This window comes from Poecilia reticulata, chromosome 5, assembly GCF_904066995.2.
Source record: "Poecilia reticulata chromosome 5, P_reticulata-male-v2, whole genome shotgun sequence".
NCBI classification, from domain to species: Eukaryota; Metazoa; Chordata; class Actinopteri; order Cyprinodontiformes; family Poeciliidae; genus Poecilia; species Poecilia reticulata.
The window spans coordinates 15,925,089-15,944,635 of NC_088834.1; the positions used below are offsets into that span (position 1 = coordinate 15,925,089).

General features: G+C 36.9%; 1 protein-coding gene across 2 annotated transcripts; it reads right to left on the reverse strand.

Moving 5' to 3' along the window:
- Window positions 1–27: 27 nt before the first annotated feature.
- Window positions 28–18,458, reverse strand: LOC103465113 (inter-alpha-trypsin inhibitor heavy chain H3-like). 2 transcript variants are annotated; one of them, XM_008409686.3, is made up of 23 exons: window positions 18,306–18,458; window positions 16,296–16,456; window positions 16,086–16,190; window positions 15,774–15,936; window positions 15,587–15,697; window positions 14,506–14,634; window positions 14,262–14,378; window positions 13,982–14,150; window positions 13,791–13,901; window positions 13,360–13,541; window positions 13,086–13,265; window positions 12,878–12,999; window positions 11,850–12,040; window positions 4,899–4,934; window positions 4,694–4,729; window positions 4,477–4,530; window positions 3,757–3,804; window positions 2,877–2,939; window positions 2,146–2,253; window positions 1,875–2,043; window positions 1,429–1,577; window positions 1,199–1,283; window positions 28–1,112 (listed from the first exon to the last, which is right to left on the reverse strand). In XM_008409686.3, exons 1-23 carry the CDS (start codon window positions 18,375–18,377, stop codon window positions 998–1,000), a joined length of 2,676 nt encoding a protein of 891 aa, XP_008407908.1. In that variant the 5' UTR covers window positions 18,378–18,458; the 3' UTR covers window positions 28–997. The 2 variants fall into 2 exon arrangements, with proteins under 2 accessions (XP_008407908.1, XP_081463265.1); XM_081607139.1 differs by lacking the exons at window positions 4,477–4,530; window positions 4,694–4,729; window positions 4,899–4,934.
- Between the last annotated feature and the right edge of the window lie 1,089 nt (window positions 18,459–19,547).

The following is a 19,547-nucleotide window of genomic DNA, read 5'->3' on the forward strand; positions in this document are numbered from 1 at the left end:
AGAAAGAAACGATATATGAGCCAGAACCCTTATATCAATCAATCAAATTTTATTTGTATAGCACATTTCAGCAGCAAGGCATTTCAAAGTGCTCTACATAATTAAAATAAAAACAGCATGTGACATTGAATAAACAGTGAGAAAGAGATTTTGAAAAAGATTAAAAAAGATAAAAACATTAAAACCCGCACCCCTTTTAGGACTTCAGTTAAACGTCGTTTAACTGGGACTCTAACCCTCAAAAACACCATTTGACAAGGACTCCAACCTCTAGGTTTTTAGTTGAATGCCGTCAACTGGGACTCTAAACCCCGTAGGACTTTAGTTAAACGTCGTTTAACTGGGATGTTTTCCGGGGGGCTTTGCATCATTAAAACGGAAACAGCGAGAAAGAGAAATAAAAAGATATTAAAAGTAAAGATAAAAACATTAAAAACATCGAAGACAACAAAACCCGCACTCTAACCCTAATTTAGCCATAAGCAACTCTAAACAGGTGGGTTTTAAGTTGAGATTTAAAGGCACCCAGTGTTTCAGCTGTTTTACAGTTTTCTGGAAGTTTGTTCCAAATCTGTGGTGCACAGAAACTGAATGCTGCGTCTGCTCTGCATCCCCAGAACCAGAAGATCTGAGGGGTCACCTTTAATATTTTTGAGATCACCTTATATGATCTCAAAAATATAAAATATCTGAATTCCTTTATTCAGATAAAGGAATTCTGAACAAAGGAATTAAACAAACAGCAATCAATAACAACAAAAGTCTTCCAGGATCTATATGCATTAAAACAGTGTTTGATAAGGTTATTGAACATTAATGGGTTTCATTTTTGCTCCTTTCACCTCCTTTAATGGTACAAACGTTTTTTATTTCTGTTTAAATTTCTTTAAACATACTTTAGAAAGGTATAATTTTTTCACTGATGCTGACAAATAGGCATTTGAATGCTGGTAATGTTGTTTTAAATGTGCATTTGGTTATTCATTATAGCTTCCAGTTAAAGTTGAGCAACAAAGTAATCATTCAAAGTCCTCTCCAGGGCAAAGTCAGCTCCCACCAGCCAACAGTTCATTGGCACAGGATTGGCAATGCTGTAGTCAGTTGCAGAGGATCTGGGAATAAAAAGAGAATTAAACAACTCTATTTTTGTTGCCAAAAAAAAATTTAATTATAAAAAAGAACAGAATGCAAAATATACCTGACAGCAGGAGCCTCTCTGTCTTTGAGCTTCAGTTTCCCATCAGATTGTTGCAGACGCACCTGATAGTCTGCTGGTTTTAAAGCTGCACTCAAACATGCAGGACTTAGCATTAAAAAGCTGTCACAGAATAATCTTGAGATACTGTGTTTAGATGCGCTGCAAGCTACAGTCGGTGAATCTTTTCCAAACGTTCACAATTGGGAAAAAAACAACAACTTTTTACTCACCTAAAAGTCCTTCAGTGTCGTCGGCAGATGGCGTCTGCCGCAAAACAGGCCAGAGGAATTTGTTCCCATCCTTCTCGTGAATGAAGATAACCAAACGCACGTCCTCAACCGCAACATCTATTTCTTTGACACGCAAGATCACTGTAAGACTAGAAAAATGCACACAGCCTAAGATTAACTTCTGTTTTCCAGCCTTTAGAAAATCACATTAGCTCTGGTAAGAAGGTCCAAATCTCTTTTGGAGCATTCGTGGACTGGAAATCTGTCATTTTATCACGACAAATACACCAAAAGTACCATTAAGTAGAATTTTAATCAAGATCCTTTGCACACTCTAATTCAGAAACTAGTGATAATTAAAAAAAAATCTATTGCAAAAAGCCCAGTGTTAAATTTGAAGATAATTGTTGTTTCTTAGAAGGAAGATGTAAATGAAAGAAGGTCACCGTCCAGCTGTGATGAGATCCTGTCCAGTGTACAGCGTCGTGGTCTGTCCCTGATGAAGTCTGATTCCCTCTGGATCAACCTCAATGTGCTGGTCAGCGCTGAAGTGAATAACGATCTTAGTGAAGCCTCCGTTTGTTAGCGAATCCAGCTTGCCATTTACAAACAGCTCTGATACCAAGAACATCAAATAAAGGTGGAGACCATTTTAACATGGAAGTTTTGAAAACAAACATCTCATCTTGAAATGACACAAATAGAAACGTTACGAACCCTTGCTTGGATGGTGAAGCAGTTTGAAAATGGCAGCTTCACTGACATCAAAGCAAAGTGGAAGAGGCTGATTTTCAGCTTTCCGCAAAAATCTGTGAGAAACAGGAGCTGGACGGAGAGAAAAGGTTTGTATAAAAAAACAGATGTCATAAACCGACACGATCATTCATTCCAGCAACAGAGGAAATAATCTGAGTTTCAATTTCGGAAATTTGATGATGATTATTATTCTTATAAAAAAGAATGCAGGTCTAACTTAAACAAATAGCTTCAAATGATCACAAGTAACTGAGTTACATTTATTTATTTAACTTAAATTGGATAAACTTCCTTAATAAATTACTTCTAAACTACTTAAGACGGATCACATATTCTCTTTTTTTTCAGTACTGAAAAGGAAAAACTCAATACAGTATAACTTACTGTATAGTTTATTGTTTTTCATTTTAGAGTAGCATTCTATGTTTTGTCTGATCTGTTTTCTCATGTTATTTCATCAATTTCAGATCAATTTGTCCTTATTATGCTAATTTCTCCCTATATTTCTTCAACAGGGTTGCCAATTGCGCTACCAGACAGTTTGAAAAAGTAATCACTTTTCTGAAGTTATGTAGGCGGTAAACCTACATAACTATTTTTGCTCCAAAATAAAAAATAAAAATTATAAAAAAGAACAGAATACAAAATATTCAGGCCAAAGTGTCATAACTAATGGATACATAATACGTTACCAGGTGTTGTTGTCATCTCCGTTTCCGTCGGCTGAGCCATCGCAACATTAGTGGCGTAAATATCTGTAAACAAAGTTTGATCTATTGAAAACTTAATCTCAGAGAAGAGGAGATTTCTTTAACCAGTTGCTTTAACCAGTTTAGTATTTACATCACTATGAAAAAGTATTTTGTTTATTTTTTTGTTTTCTGTCACAATTAGGTTTCAGAACAAACAAATTCTATCAATGAAACTTGTCACCTCATTTATTATTTATTAATTTAGTTTAGATATTAAGTAACATTAACCCATTTATAGCTTATACATTTAATTTCATTGATTGTACTGATTAAAGGCAGATTTCTAGAATCGAGACATCATGTAACTAGAACCTGCCTGACAACATGAGGTGAGCTAAGGTGCTGTGTCAAAGTATTTTTTCCATATTTGCTCTTTTCAGGCCAAAGTGTCATAATTAATGGAACCATGAGGGCCAAACTTTCTCCTTTCTGAACATCAGACGTACTTTGTTTTTTTGTCACTAAGATTATTCACAGCACACCAGCAAAACCCTCTCTGACTGGCTAAAAAATACAAAATCAAGGTTTTGGAGTGGCCTGACAAAAATTACAATTTTGACTTGAATTTGTTAAGCTGCTGGGGGATGGCCCTAAACAAGTCGCTCATGTAACATGTAACATCTATTATTATTTTGCTAGGAATTCATGTACAAAAAATATCTAAAGGTGCCATGTAAGATTTCAAAAATAGACATTTCGTCTAAATGAATTCATTTTTTTGATTTAAAAAAATGGAAAACCTTGATTTTATCATTGACGATATCAAGAAATGCTTTTTGCAGTGCTGCTTATAGTAGAAATTTTGTGTGATGTGTCATACTTGAGTCATCGTAATCAGCCGATAAATCAATTGAACGCGAGGACCACCCTGAAAAGAAAGAGGTCATAATATTGAAATTACGCAGTCATTTATCAGACCTTCAAAAGGAACAATAACCACTAGAAACAATAAGTACTAGATAATTATAAAAGTGTTTTACCTTTTCACTTTTTTAAATTAACTGTCGCTGAAAGCAATATGGATTTTGTAAATAATTAATCAATTCAGTAAGCGCAGCTCTTTTATGAAGCAGAAATGTACCAGACACTGAAAAAGTGCTTTAAGTGATTTAATGAGCTGAAATTTGCTGGTGTTGTGCCAAAAAGTGATGATCTGCCATAAACGGATCGCATGCTGTGTTATGAGTGTATGAATCTTAAAAAATGTGTTGTTTCAAATAACATGCACAGGTTGCAGTTAAAAATGTGGTCAAACCATATTATTGCTAAAACTCAGATTTGCCTATCAGACACTTAAACAGAGGTTTGTCTCCCTTAATTGATTCCTAGAAAGCTTCATGTCAGAGCATTATAATGATTTTCAAATGGTTCAGGCTTCAACTTTTCTACATTTCTCCCCTCCTTCTCTGTGCTGCATTCACTCTGATTATCCAAACATATCACAAAGACATTTTTTCTCTTTCTTCTAGTGACTGGTTGCACTAGTGCTACATTAATTTTATTTAGACACAATGTTGAGAAACTAGGTCTCGTGCATTACTTCTAATCTCTCTGTCGTCATGTGAAGGAGGAGAATTACGAGGTCGTAAGTGTCCTATTCAAAACAAAGAGACAATAACGTTAAAATCACACACATCCGTTCATTTCAAAATGATATTGAGATAATTTCACATAAACTGTTTACAGAGAAACTGGACTTTCTCTATAAGCTCTGATTTTATGTGATTATTCTCATGACAGTGTGTGGCCTATTATACCGTATGAACCAGGATGTCCAGGGAGCCCAACGCGTCCTATTCAAAACAAAGATAACGTTAAAATCACATATATATGTGAATTTCAAATTTATATTGAGATAGTTTTATTCTGCAGACACACATAAACTGTTTATAGAGAAACTGGACTTTCTCTATAAGCTGATTTTATGTGATTATTCTCATGACAGTGTGTGGCCTATTATACCATGTTGACCAGGACGTCGAACGAGCATAACACGTCCTATTCAAAACAAAGAAAAGATAATGTTAAAATCACATAGAAAATTAAAAAGTTATATTGAGGTTTTATTCTGCACATTAACGTGAACTGTAGACAGGGATATGCCAATTATTCCAAAAATATATGGGTTTAACCAGTGGTAGAGAAAGTACTCAAAAAATGTACATAAGTAAAAGTACAAATACACAGACAAAAATGTACTCAAGTAAAGGTAAACTACCACATTAACATTTGTACTTAAGTAAAAGTAAAAAAAGTACTGGCTTTTAAAAATACTTAAGTATTAAAAGTAAAAGTACTTGCTGAATGGATTACCTAATCGCTAATATCAATCAATCAATCAATCAATCAATCAATCAATCTTTATTCCAGACCAAAAAGGTCCATAAAAAAAGGAAATAAGAGAAAAATAATAAAATAAAAATAAAATAAAATAAAAAATAAATAAAAAAACATGACATTCACTGAGTCACAAATAAATGATGACACCAATGTTTCCACAATCTTGAGAAAAATCTCACTGTACTAAAAACAGGATTTACTAAAATTGCAATTATATTATTGCATGACACAGAAAATCTACACATACATCTATACATGAGATTCCTGAGCACAGCTGCGCATGTGGGAACATTATTATGTACAAACATATGGCTAGCACTGCTCCATCTAGGCACTCTGAGTAGGAGCCTCATGCCGTCATTGTAGGCCACATAAAGTTTCTGCAGGCTACTTTTGTTGTATCTTCGCCACAGATGGGCCGTGTAAAGTGAAGTGCAAAAAGCTTTAAAAAGAGCTATCTTCACAGAGGATGAACACATACTAAACTTTCTGACCAAAGTATTAGCTTGTGCATACATCATACAATACTGCCTACGAATGTCACAATCATCAGACAGGTCATCAGTTATGTAATGTCCCAAATATTTAATTTCATTGCATCTGTTGAGGACAATGCCAGATAAAGAGAAGTCAGGGGTTATCAGATGCTTATCTGCCCTACTTCTAACAATCATAACATTGCTTTTCTTAGCATTATATTTGATGTCAAAGTCACAACCATATTGGGAACAGAGCCTTAATAGTTGTTGAAGGCCAGCACTATATGGACTTAAGATTACCAAATCATCTGCATACATTATGTGATTGATTATGCGGCCACCAACTATACAACCTGTTTTACAACAATTCAGGCGCTTTGATAGTTCATCCATGTAGATGTTAAAAAGGAAAGGGGACAGTAAACTTCCCTGCCTTACTCCGTTACCAACTTTAAACGAATCAGACATTGTGTTGGCCCATTTAACAAACATTGATTGATGACCATACCAGTAGACCAGAATTCTAATTAGATATTTGGGTACATCTCTGCTTTCTAACTTTCCGAACAGTTTTTGGTGATTCACACAATCAAATGCTTTAGAGGCATCAATAAAACACATAAATACTGTAGTGTTGTGCAAATTATACAAGTCTAAAATCTCCTGTAGTGCAAAAATACACATGTCTGTGCCATGTTTGGGTTTAAAACCGAATTGATTATCGGAGGTCAAGAGAAACTCTTCCAGCCCATTTAAAAGGACTCTTTCTAAAACTTTCGACAAACTACTAGCTAAAGCTATGGGTCGGTAATTCTCCAAAGAGCTAATCTTACCTGCTTTATCTTTAATAATTGGTACCAGAATGACAGATAACATTGAATTAGGTAACAGACCATGTACTAGACAGCCAGTGAAACACATAGAAAGTAATGCGCAAAGTTTCTTACTTGCATTTTTCAAATGCTCAGAGGAAATGTTATCCATCCCACAGGCCTTGGTGTCTTTCAGTGTCACAATTGCATGATCTATTTCTTGTGGGGATGCATTCACATTCTCATTACTGTGAATATTTGTCATTTCAAAAGTGTCACTTTTGACACAATTAAACAGTGCACTGTAGTGCTCCTTCCATAACTGAGTGATGTCTTTTACACCACTAACACCATCAATAGTTGCTGGAAGTGATGTTTTGCAGTTATTTACTTTCTTTATTTCTTTCCAAAAGTCCTTAACATTATTATTTCCTAACTTTTTAGCAAGAGAGTCAGACCTCATAGTATTTTCATTTCTCCTTATAAATCTTAAAACATATTTAAAATTTGCATTTGCTTGTTTTTTGTATTCAAACAAGGGGCCATGTCTCTGTTTACCTGAATCGACCCATGCTTTAAGAGCCCTTCTGGCCTCTGCATGATGTTCTCTTACATAGTCGTTCCAGCCTGGCTTGGTGCTATGTGAGCTGGTTTTATGCAGTGGCTTGCTTGAGGTAAGGAGGGACTTCACAACATTCTCATACAAGGTACATAACTCAATACCATGTTGGGGGTCTTTACAATTCATATCACGGCACGAGATTGCTCCCTTTGGTAAGTATATATTGCTAAACATGTTGTTCGTTCGATAACAATAATCTGATAGATCTTTGTCAGTCAAGATATCCCATGCTATTTTTCCTATGCTTGTATTATAGTCTGCAAGCAAAACAGAAGGTATGGAATTCATGGTTACACATAAGGAAAATGGTATATGATCACTGGTGGCAAATTCATAGTTGACACGAATGCCCTGGATGGAGTCATGAGCATCAGCTGTACAGATACAATGATCTAACCATGAGGTTGTATGCCATGCATCACTAATATAGGTATAACTGTCGTTAGGCAAAAGCACCTTACTAGAAAGGATTAAGCCATTGTTGAGACAGAATTGCATTAAATGCTTAGCAAATATAAAATGATTATCTGTGACATCTGCATTTAAATCCCCCACAATAAAAAAGCAAGTAGATGGATTATCTTGCATAAAAGACATAATAAAAGACAATCTATTAAGAAATTCATCTTCGTTTTGAGGACATTCATAAGGTGTGTATATGTTCAGAACAATAAAGTTTTTATCTCCACAGGTGAGCTTAAGTCCAATGGCCCAATCCACATCCAATCTAATCACATTAACCAGCTGATCATATTTTTTGTGCCACAATATTGCAACACCACCGGCTATCCTTCCCCGAATTATTCTGGTGCTAAGGTCGGTAGTGGATTCACCAGCGCCATAAAAGTCTTTATGTATGCAGTTCAGCTTCTCCAGGTCCTGTTTAGCTAAGAATGTCTCCTGCACACATAGTACATCACAAGTCTCCAGTAATTTGTCCACCACAAAGCGACGTGCTCTGTCTGTTTCACTGTGTCCAACACGCAGACCTCGCGCATTATATGACACAATATTAATATCAGTCATTTATTGATCAGGATCTGCGTGGCCGTTGCTCATCTGCGGTGCTACAGATGCAGATACGTTTTCTTGCTGCAGTACACCAGTCTCTGATGTTTGAGCCAAACGGATACTGTTATTTTTTGATCTGCGCGCCTCAAAGTAGCGACGCACATACACACCCGATGGCCAGAGTTTTGGATCGTACATTTCTGTAACTTCAGAGCACTCTGCAGTTATATGAAACGAGCTAAATCGGTTATGCATCGAGTCTATCTTCCTGCATGTCACCGATTGGCCAAGTTTCTCTGTCAGATAGGCACGCAGAGATCAGCATTGAGGTCGGGAGAGAATTTCGTAGCAAAGACACTTACCAGCTTGGTTTTAACCACTGGGATGTTATTCGCTGTGCCAGTGCCAATAATTCCTCCTTTGCGTTGCTCCCGCTTTCGACGATTTTGTATTCCATGTCCCAGTGACACAGCTCCCTTCAAGGGTTTCTGGGGCTTCGGCTTCCCTTCCTTCAAAACAGTACTCCAAGCCGGAGACAGGACTTGTTGAGTGGAAGCGTCTTCTGGTTGCTGCCGTTTAGCATCTTCTCCACGTAGCCCTTCCAATTGCGCCTCAGTTTGCGTCGATCCATTCACGGGTTCGTTAGCCCGACTAGATTCATGAGGTGTTTCAATATCCGTCAGCCGGCGCTCCAAATTCACCGTTGCTCGTCCAAGATTTTCGCTCACAGTGGCCTGAGCTTCCATAGCTCCTCTTAGCACAGAGACTTCCTGGCTTAGACGCTCCATTCTACCGAGCAGAGCCGAGGCATCAATGCTGCCGAAGCCAACAGGTGGAAGGTCGTCCAGGTAGTGCGAAACAAAACGGGGAATATTCTCACCACGCTCGTTTAACAACTTCAAGCAATCCTTCACATTATTTACATCTTTCTGTGCGCCCTTATGTTTGATGTTACGCTGTTTTGCTGGGCATAGTTCATACAGGAGACGTTTGGACTCTTCAATCCAGTCAGATGAGAAATTGTTTGTAGCCAACAAAACAATGTCATCGTGCGGCAGTGTTTTTATCTTGGCAGAGATAAAATGTAAGAACTCATCTTCCACAATCACTTTACCGCATGTAGTATTGTAGACTTCAGGTTTTCTGCGAAAAGAGGCATTGTCAGGACGGTAAACTCCTGCTGTTGCTGCCGCCGCCGCCATCTTCCTCATTAAGCGTACCGATCGTATTTAATTTTAATACATTAGAAATGTGCCATTTTAATGAACAACGCCACAGATAAAGCATGTTGTGTTTACTCTGTAACATAGTTTAGACTTAGATATGTGATTCTATGCATCACAATTTCAGGGATGAAAACATCTGGTCTCCTGTCCTAACATAACATGAACTTTACTTTTTTTGCCACTAGTGGCATTTATTTTTAAAGAAATCCAACAGAAAGGGGATGGAAAGAAGGTGGGTGGGAGAGGACAGGCAACCAAGGAGCCAGTAGCAGTGTTGTAGTCAAGACCACCAACCCAAGACCAGGTCAAAACCAGCACCCCGCACTACATGACACAAAAAATGTTACTTTTACCTATCAAAATTACTTCTCAAATTGATCTGAAAGATTCACATTCCCACAAAAAAACTAGATATTTAATGCTTAGAGCTGAAATAAATTTAATCAGTAAAGATCCATCCAGAAGAATCGGATCGCTCCTGAATGTCATATCACTATATCGCACTTTGGTACCAGCGTTGTCCCATAAATGCGACACCTCAGTCAACACCTCCACACAATAATTCAGTGCATGAGTGACAACTTTTTTTCATCGCAGATGCAACATGTGTCTCTGTACAGCTAGCTTTGCTAACATCATGTCCACGGAGCTTACCTTTCTTTAAGCTTTCCTTCCAAGAGACGCTAAAAGTTGGATGAAGTCCCCCACCGTCTGTGAAAGCGAAGCGCTGCTGATTTTACATGTAGCTATATCAATTTATGCAGCGCTATTATATTACTGACGATTAGACGGACATCCCCCTCCCGCTCAGAGGAAACCACTGCGCATGTCTTGGAGCTTCGTGTGCGCATAAAGGTGGAGGCGATGGGTGACAACAGACACGTAAGTCACGTTATTGCTTGGATTTCACGGCGCCACCTTAAGTCCCTGAACTTCACATTTTAACGGGAAAAAAAAGAGCAATGCGACTTGGATGTAACGAGTAACGCGACAGTTTTGTTGAAATGTAGTGAAGTAGAAAGTACAGATACTTACTGTAAAATGTAGTGGAGTAAAAGTAGAAAGCATCCATTATTAAATTTACTTAAGTAAAGTACAGATACACGAAAATTGTACTTAAGTACAGTAACGAAGTACCACTGGGTTTAACACTTTGGTAGCACTTTATTTGAAGGGGTGTAAATAAGACTGGCATAACACCTGTGAAGAACATGAATAAGTCTTCATGAATATATATGACTGTTGTCATAAAGTGTCATTTGGTAAATCATGACACCTTTAATACAAAGTTGACATTATTCAAAACGTCTTTGTTATGACAACTTGACATTAACCAAGAAATCATGATCTTACATAAATTTGTTATAAAAGTATTACCAATTAAGCTTTAAAAATAGGTATTTTTAAAGCTTAAAAATACCTATATTGTGGGCCCCTATTGTGGGCCCATACCTATTTTTAAAGCTAGCTTTATGTGGTAATATTATATTGCTCTGCCATTTTGTTTAGTCTTAAATTTCTTAATTTAATTGATCCTAAAGTTTTACAGCAAGATGTCTACAAAGCACTTGTGAACTTAGCATTTGAAACATTATTTAAGGCTGTTTTAAGTAGTGCAATACACCATCTCCACCAGTGAGAGGCAGCAGTGCACGAATAGGCGTGCAGTGTGTTGGTGAAGAAGAAGTCTTCCATATTGTGGGCCCATACGTAGACGCCTCATGGAGCGCTGAGTCGTACGTAACAGCGTCAGCCATCTTCTATGAGACAGCAGAGCGAATGGCCGCCGTAACTCTTTATTTTCATTTTTTTTTTTTATCAAACTTAATTTAAACATGGTAAATTAAAATTGTAACTGTTTAATCAAGGCTGCTTTTGTATGGAGAGACATTTCAGGAAAAATTAAATAAATAAATAAATAAATAAATAAATAAATAAATAAATAAATAAATAAATAAATAAATAAATAATTGGCAAGGCCAGGTAGAAATAAATTTGGGAATAAATATAAATGGGAATAAAGATGCTGATTACTCATTTATTTATTTACTTTAGCCATTTATTTATTTTTTTACTCATTTATTTATTTTACTCATTTATTTATTTATTTTATTTTGGCTGAAATGGCTCTCCATACTTTTGCTGTATTTTTTGTTAAATTAAACTGTATGTCCAAGAAAAATCAAGCATTTTTCACACAATATAATCTGAGTTATCGTTTTCAAAGACTCTTTTTTGTTTTATATTTGCCTAATATTACAGATTAAAGGGAACACATTTACCCTGCTGTGCGTCCAATTTTTCAAAGATAGACATTTAATCTAAATGATTATTTTAAAAAAAATGCTTTATCATCATTTCATCATGATGCATCTTACTGTCATTGATTCCATAAAAAAGAAGGCAGAGAAGGAGACATTTACTGTTGGCTGGTGTGGCGTAACTGTCGAACCGGGGTCCGTCACCCTCTTTGGGTTTGTGGAGGACATCCATGTCCTCCCCCTGTGGCTTGGTGACCACCATGGAAGTGAGTGGGGTCACAAAGCTGTACTTCAGGGACAGCTCCAAGGCGTTGCTCTTCACTTTCTCTTTCTCAGGTCCAGATACCAGCAGCCTGCATCGTAGCAATTACAATGTGACAACTGAGATAAACAGCAGCAAAACATTGGCCACTTTTACGCTTTGAATGTTTATGCTTTTCATCCAAGATCGTGAACATTGTCATTCAGATGGTATATTTTTGTCTGACAGCTGCTTTTAAAATGTGAAACTCTAGAGCGCACTTCCTTTTTACAATGACTATAACATTCATGGAGCTGCAATTAGATTCAGCCATCATGATTATTCATTTTTAGCTGTGAATTAGTCATTTGAAATGTTCTTCTTTCCAGGGTGATACAATAAGATAATATATAATTTCAGCAAATTTGCTCTTTATTTTTAAACTCCCAGTTGGTTAGCAGATGGCTGCTCAGAATGGACCACTGAGGTTAGATCCAGCTGGCTGTCGGCTCTCCAGATAGCAGGGACTCATGCTGCTCAGTGTGGGGAGCAGCGCTTCCTCCGCCTCTCCCGTTACTGTACTGCTGCTTCTGCGTCCCCTTCTACTACTAATGTACTCACTACTACTGCTGCTTCCTCCACAGCTGAATCCAGCGTTTTAGCTGGAACTTTACACCACGGAATAAATGGTAAAAGCTAAGGCGAAATATTTATTTGATTATTTTTGTCTTACTGATTATCTTTTATGGGTGGGGCTGTCTATATGGTGTGCTGATGTATCTGCCTTCTGTCAATTCCATCCTCTCTCCCATCAGTTTGACTAAAAATTTACCATCAATACCAAGAGTTTTGTTTTGGCACAAAGGCAATTCAGTAGTGGAAAACTGGAAAACAGAATCCTAAATAAAATAGAAATAAAAAATGAAATGTGACGTATTGTACCACTTACTCTTTCTCCAGAAGTTGTTTCACAGTAAGATAAGCCCAAACCCTTTGAAGAAGTCCATCGGCAATTCCAGCAGAAGAATCCACAGAGTTGTTTGTGTTAGAAAATGTCACTTTTTGTTTACTCTGTCATAATGCACAAACAATTTTAAAGTTATTGCACAACTTTTTAAAATAATCTAGAAAAAAGTCCATTATAGATTGATCCTTACTGAAATTGCAATAACTTCTGGCACAAAGTTTTCTACGTTGTTGTCGATGATCTCACCAGCCACCACGATCTCAGAGCCGTTATAGTACTGACTGAAATTAGTCTGGGTCAGATTGGTTCCACCGACGTAGATCATTGTGACGTCTGTTAGGAGAGGAGTGGCCACTTCTTCATAAAAGCCCTGTTGATGTATAGTTTTATACAGTGAAGATGGCAGGTTTCTGCATACAAATGTTGGAAATTGATAAGAGTATTGGTGAGATGGAGGAGGATACCTTGAGCTGCAAATCAGCGTCAGAGTCTTCATAGATCCTTCTTGCTACACCATTGTTCCCCAAAGACATTTTCTCCAAGAACTCAAAATTGACATCAAATCCAAAACCAAGGCAGTAGAGAGGAAACTTTCCTGCGATGGCCTGTCTTACATTTGATTGTATTGCTTCGTGATTTGTCACTCCTAGAACGACACCAGAAACTGCTAGAAACATTTCCAACCCTCGTAAAACCTGACAGCCATCTGACATGTCAAAAGACTATGTACAGAAATATATGATTAAAACTTTTAACATATTCATAATTTTAACAGGATGGTGATATATTGTGAATGGAAAAAATGGACTAAGTACCAACAGAGTAAATATCTCATTATTGAATTAACATTTCGAAGGTGTTTATTCTAGTGCATGTGAGTGTGTTTTAAATGTACCTGATGTTGGGTCTCCATCTGTGAGAAGTATTAGGATGGAAGCTGAGCCTTCTCTAGGATGTGCATTCAGCATGCGAGCCCCTTCCAGCACTGCTGCGTTGATGTCTGTGGCTGAAAGAAGTAAAAATAAAATTCATTAATTGTCACCCTGCTGCAAGATGTTTGTATTCCTGTGTACTGAGAAATCTCACTTCCTCTGTCGGTGATACCACGTGCAAATTGCTTGGCACCCTTTAAATTTGCACTGACGGCCTGAACGAGTTCTCTTCTCCAGTGAGATATTTCGCTGTCAAAACTGAGAAGACCAAAGAAGTCGTCTTCTGCCAGGTCGTTCAATATATGGATTAAAGCAGTTCTGGTCTGTGGAAGAGACACACATAAATAATCAGGTAAGAAACAGTCGATCAAAATTTGTTTTGGGTGAATCAAACACTGTTTGTTTAATTGTAACAAGCCTTTGAAATAATTTACCTGTTGCATTTTTCTGCCGTTCATTGAGCCACTTCGATCTATAACAAAGACGACGTTCTTTGGTATTCGGGGAAGGTCTGATGGAGCAAAGTGATGGACAAAGTATCCGTCCAAAGTCTTGGAAGAAGTAAGAACATGCAAATGAGTGAAAGAGTGAAAGATATTTCAACTTTTTGGTCATGTTTTAAGCTACACACATCTTCATATCTAACTGTAATAGTAACTGTTTTCAGGAGTGTTTCACCTTGATGTCGCCCAATCTGTTGCCTCGATTTACGTCATAAACAACAATCAGATCTCCATTCAGACCCCGCTCTCCACAGCTGTCACAAGTTGTCTGTTGGTCCACCGTAGGATAAAAATGCACCCATGCCTGAAACAACATAAGAGAATTATGTTTCTTATGTCGGGCTGCACAGTGGCGCAGTTGGTAGATCTGTTGCCTTGCAGCACGAAGGTTCTGGGTTCGATTCCCGGCCCCGGTCTTTCTGCATGGAGTTTGCATGTTCTCCCTGTGCATGCGTGGGTTTTCTCCGGGTACTCCGGTTTCCTCCCACAGTCCAAAAAAAACATGACTGTTTTTTTTGTTTTAAACATGACTGTTAGGTTAATTGGCCTTTCCAAATTGCCCCTAGGTGTGAGTGTGTGTGTGCATGGTTGTGTGTCTCTGTGTTGCCCTGCGACAGACTGGCAACCTGTCCAGGGTGTACCCTGCCTCTCGCCCAGAACATTAGCTGGAGATGGGCACCAGCAACCCTCCCGACCCCACTGAGGGACAAGGGTGAAAGAAAATGGATGGATGTTTCTTATGTCACACAGGAGGCTTTGCACTGTTGTGTTCACATTTGTGTATTTATTTGATGTGTATTTAAGTGATAATATAAAGGGAAATCATTTAAATTGGTGCTATGATGGACTTTGTGTTCATTAATTAACTACATAATTTGCTTATTTTCAGAGTCAGAAGAGAAAGAAAACCCAATAATCAAAGACCTTGAAATACTGAAAATGTATTCCTTCAAAATAAGATAAGAACACAATCAGAACAAAACTTTATCAGGTAACGGATAAAATACTATATATAACATATCCAACAGTGAAATGTAGTGTTTCTTTCCAGAGTGTCAGTTAAGTGAGTTCAGTATTCTAAATTGCTTTTAAGAACTGGAAACAAAATGGCATTCATTCCTTGTGCCATAGCATACATTACATCATGAGCAACATATGTGCAATGAAGAAAAACAAAACATAATTCACTTCTTAAAATGTTGAGCCAACTGCTATACTGAAGATAAAAGAGACAATAGTCTTAGGACCAGCTGTACCTGTTCATCTGTACGTGTTTTAGTGATAGCATTAGCCAAGACATTGGTGCTCAGTCCTCCTTTCACATCAATGAAACTGATGCCGGCTTTCTCGTGAATGTGCACATCAACCTTGTAGTTAGAAAAACAAAGCAATTAGAAGCATTCATCACCACAACTGATGTTATTTTCACCATCATCGATAAACCTTGAAGTCTTTGACAGGCTGCATGGGGCGAGCGTGGATCTGCAGCTCGTATTTGCCATGGGTTCGCTTCAGCAGCTCCTCGTAAGTGAGCTCAAAGGTGACCTTTTTGTGGGCCGCCAAAGTTACAGAGGTCTTAAATTCCTCCATGGTTCTCCCTACAGAGCTGAGAACAAAAGCAGAAACTGCAATTATTGCAAGATGTTAGACGTTTCAATCTTAAATATTTCTGACTGCAGATATTCAAAAACATGCATAGAGAAAGTGTGGGACACCAGAAAAAACATTTATCTGAGGGAATTGGGACGGAGTTACCTGACAATCCCAGCACTCTGACCACGAGACACAGCCTGAGTGTACTGTTGCTGAGCCTGCTCCTTAGTTTTTACAACTCCATCATACATTTGACCATCAATAAGCCTAAAGACATGAGAAAAAAATATCTGAAACTAGAACAACGATTTATCACAAAATAGTAGTTATGTCAAAATATCAGACGCTGTCACAAGTCTTTCTTCCACTCACATCGTGAATTTACTGATGAAGGCATTTTTGGGAATCTGAACATGGAATTCAACTTCTTTCGATTCAGTCATGCGATTCACAACGCGGCTTGTCATAACGGTGGTGGCGTATCGGCCGGTCACAGTGGAGTTGATGTGAAAGCTGTAAATGTCCCAGTCGTCCTGTTTAAACACAGACAGCAACTCAGCAGCAGACACCCAATTGAGAAACAATTCATTTTTCTGCATTGATGGATGAAACCTTATTATAGACTGTGGACAAACTCTACTCATATGAATTGATCTAATAGTTCATATTTTCTGCATACACAAGTCCTAATGGCAAACATACAAATAGTGTTTCACAGACCGTTGTCACTTGTTACGCTACTCTGCACTTTGTGTTGAAAATGAGGTTCACCTAAAAAATAATGAGTAACTCAATTAAATGTTCTACAATTTGACTTAGAAAAAAAAAATATTTGCGCAACTAGAGGCAAAACTATCTGATAAAGAGGACAGATTCTACATTTTTGTAACATCACTAATCCTTTTTTTTCTTTTTGTTTTCTAAACTTGTTTCTTCTTCTTTGACAAAATTATGTCCAGCCTTCAGCAAACGTTACTGTTTTCTTCACAATCTGCATATTCACATAAACATAAATAAATGTGGGCAATTTTTCTATAAATGCATGCATAATGACTCATTTAAATGTGAATAAACTGTGCAATTTTATTTTCTAAAGTCACAACTAGAAACTAGTGCAAATAAATAGTTCCTTGTGACAAAAAAACAAACAATTTAATTCAATTTAAATCTAAACATAACATTCGTCATTTGAAATAGTATCAACCAAATCTATTTTTCTCGTCTCAGCCTCAATAATCGCAAACAGAGACTTCATGTTACTTAAAACAACTTGTTTGTTCACAAAATGTCAGGCATACATGTATAAAAACACATTTGTTGGTGGAGTTAAATGCAGGTAAAGATTCTCCTCGGAAGCTAAAAACACATTCGAACTCTGATCTGCTCTTTGAACCTGTTTAGAAAAGAAGCCTAGAGATAGGAGCTTTAAACATACAACCAAAATGACGTTTTTTACTTTTCACTGAATAATGTTCCTCATTTTAAGTTCTAATAACCACATTGTAAATTCTCATTATTTACTGAAAGACGTTTTTATGAATATTTATATTGAACATGTGGGATTTGACAAGAAAAAAAAATAGCTCTGAACATTTGTCCTTGTGCTAAATGTTTACCAACAATGTTTTCATTTAGTTTGACCCTAACAAACTGTATCTCATTTTATGTTAAGGCTTTTTATATTTTATTCATATACATTAATGAGTTTATTTTTAAAGACAGTGGAACATATTCACAGCTTAAAGAAGAACTTGGAAATAAAATAATCATAGTGATAAACTTACAGTTGACTTGTCATTTGGGACATTTCTATACGTTTTTGTCTCTTTATGTCACATATAAAGAGTTTATTTCACTTGTGAATTTATTCCTGCTGTTTTTGTGGTTTAACAGACAAGCAAAAGATTTGCAGTGAAGGCATAAAAATGAATCTGCTGCTGTCTTGATTTTTCCACAACAACAGTTCATTTTGTAATAGTTTTATGATTTTGTTTTTAGCTAAATCTGCATGAATAAATTTTAATTTTAATCACATCACAATGCACATTATCATCTTCCTTCCTCATAACTAAGTAAACTATTTAATTTTTCTGCTACAATACAGCAGTTTCATTTTGCAAACACAAACAATGTAAACACATGCAGACAGTGGATAATCAATCAGCCCAAAACAACATTAAGGGTTCAAAGAGCAACGGCTCTTCACTCAGTTTGTTCTATTTATCTGAAGCAGAGTTCAAACTGTTAGAACAAAACTGATAATTGAACAAACAATAAGTCTGTTTCATTAAATAGTAAAACCAAAAATATATATTCAAAATATACACATTTATTTATTTATTCAGTTGTCTTTCTTGTGGTTATCGTTCCCTCAGATCGTACCTTCTTTGGTTGTGCAGCAGCTAGAGTCACCAGAACCCCAAAAAGGGAGAGTTGCACCACTCCTCTCCTCATGATGGACCACAGTCAAACAGAAGCAGCTGTCTTCTGAACTCCAAGACTCAAAATGCACAGTACACACTTTATTTGAAAACATTTTAAAGAACATTTTTCCTTAGTCTCCTCCCTCCTGATCTTCTTTGAAATGATAAAAAAAAACAGTCACATGGATAAATCCACCCACCAAATCAGTTCCACCTTCTCCCTCCCCCAAAGTAAAATCCAATAGTAAATGGGTTGTGTGGGTGTAATCTATGCTGTCGAAAAAGTAAGGCAATTGTCTGAAAATTGACCTTGGATGACTGGGCTTCGATTTTCATTTGTTTGTGTTCTGATTTCTTTGTTACTGTTTAGGCAGGTCTTGTCATTTAGTCCTTTATTACAGGCACTTGTCTTATTCTGTTCATTTATCTTTGCTCAGTATTGTAATTAGGGACTTGCCATAAGTTTATTTCTTTGTTTGGCTTTCTACTTATTCCCTCTGTGCATTTTGGATCTTTCTCTTATGTTACTGTTAGGGATTTTAACTTTTTGTTTCAATAGATACTTTTGTGTCTAGCTCGGCTCTGTCTGTTACTTATTTACCTTCCCTCAGTCTCAATATTTACTTTAATATACAATTGCTTGACATTCTCTCAGTTAAGGTCACTATTTGTATACAAATGTGCATTTTCTACAAATGTGCAGTATTGTTTTTTTTTACTTTCTGCTGATGTTGAAAAAGTACAATTTTGCACCTGCAATGTCTCCATTAAAGAAATTAACTTAAAATCATATGTGAAAAAGCTTTTTCACGTGATAAATCATAAAAAATTTTTACAGCGACAGATATAAACATTTACATAAAATATATGTAACTGTTGCCATGGCGCTAGCACTCATCATCTATCAGCCATCAGAGAAGACGTTGGCGTCTTATTCATGCGTTGAAGTTAAAAGCCTCTTATACTTGGGAGTGGCTGTGAATGCAGCATTTTGGAGATTCTGTAGTCGGTGATTTTACACAAGAGTTATGGATTCAAAATGTTCAAATAACACACAACTTTTATGAACTGTGTGATGCAATAACATTGCTCATTGTCCAAAAAAACATCATCATCATCCGCTTACTACTTCCTGTCGTCTTCTAGGTCGTTTTCGCCAGTTCTGCTGTTGATCGTGTGACTTGTGTGATGTAAAAAAGTT

Coding starts and splice junctions, on each gene's coding strand:
- LOC103465113 (XM_008409686.3), bottom strand. CDS start 18,377: ATGAGGAGAGGAGTGGTGCAACTCTCCCTTTTTGGGGTTCTGGTGACT. Junction 12,041..12,877: donor AAACAACTTCTGGAGAAAGA/GTAAGTGGTACA, acceptor GCTACGATGCAG/GCTGCTGGTATCTGGACCTG. Junction 4,531..4,693: donor TGGACATCCTGGTTCATACG/GTATAATAGGCC, acceptor TGTTTTGAATAG/GACACTTACGACCTCGTAAT.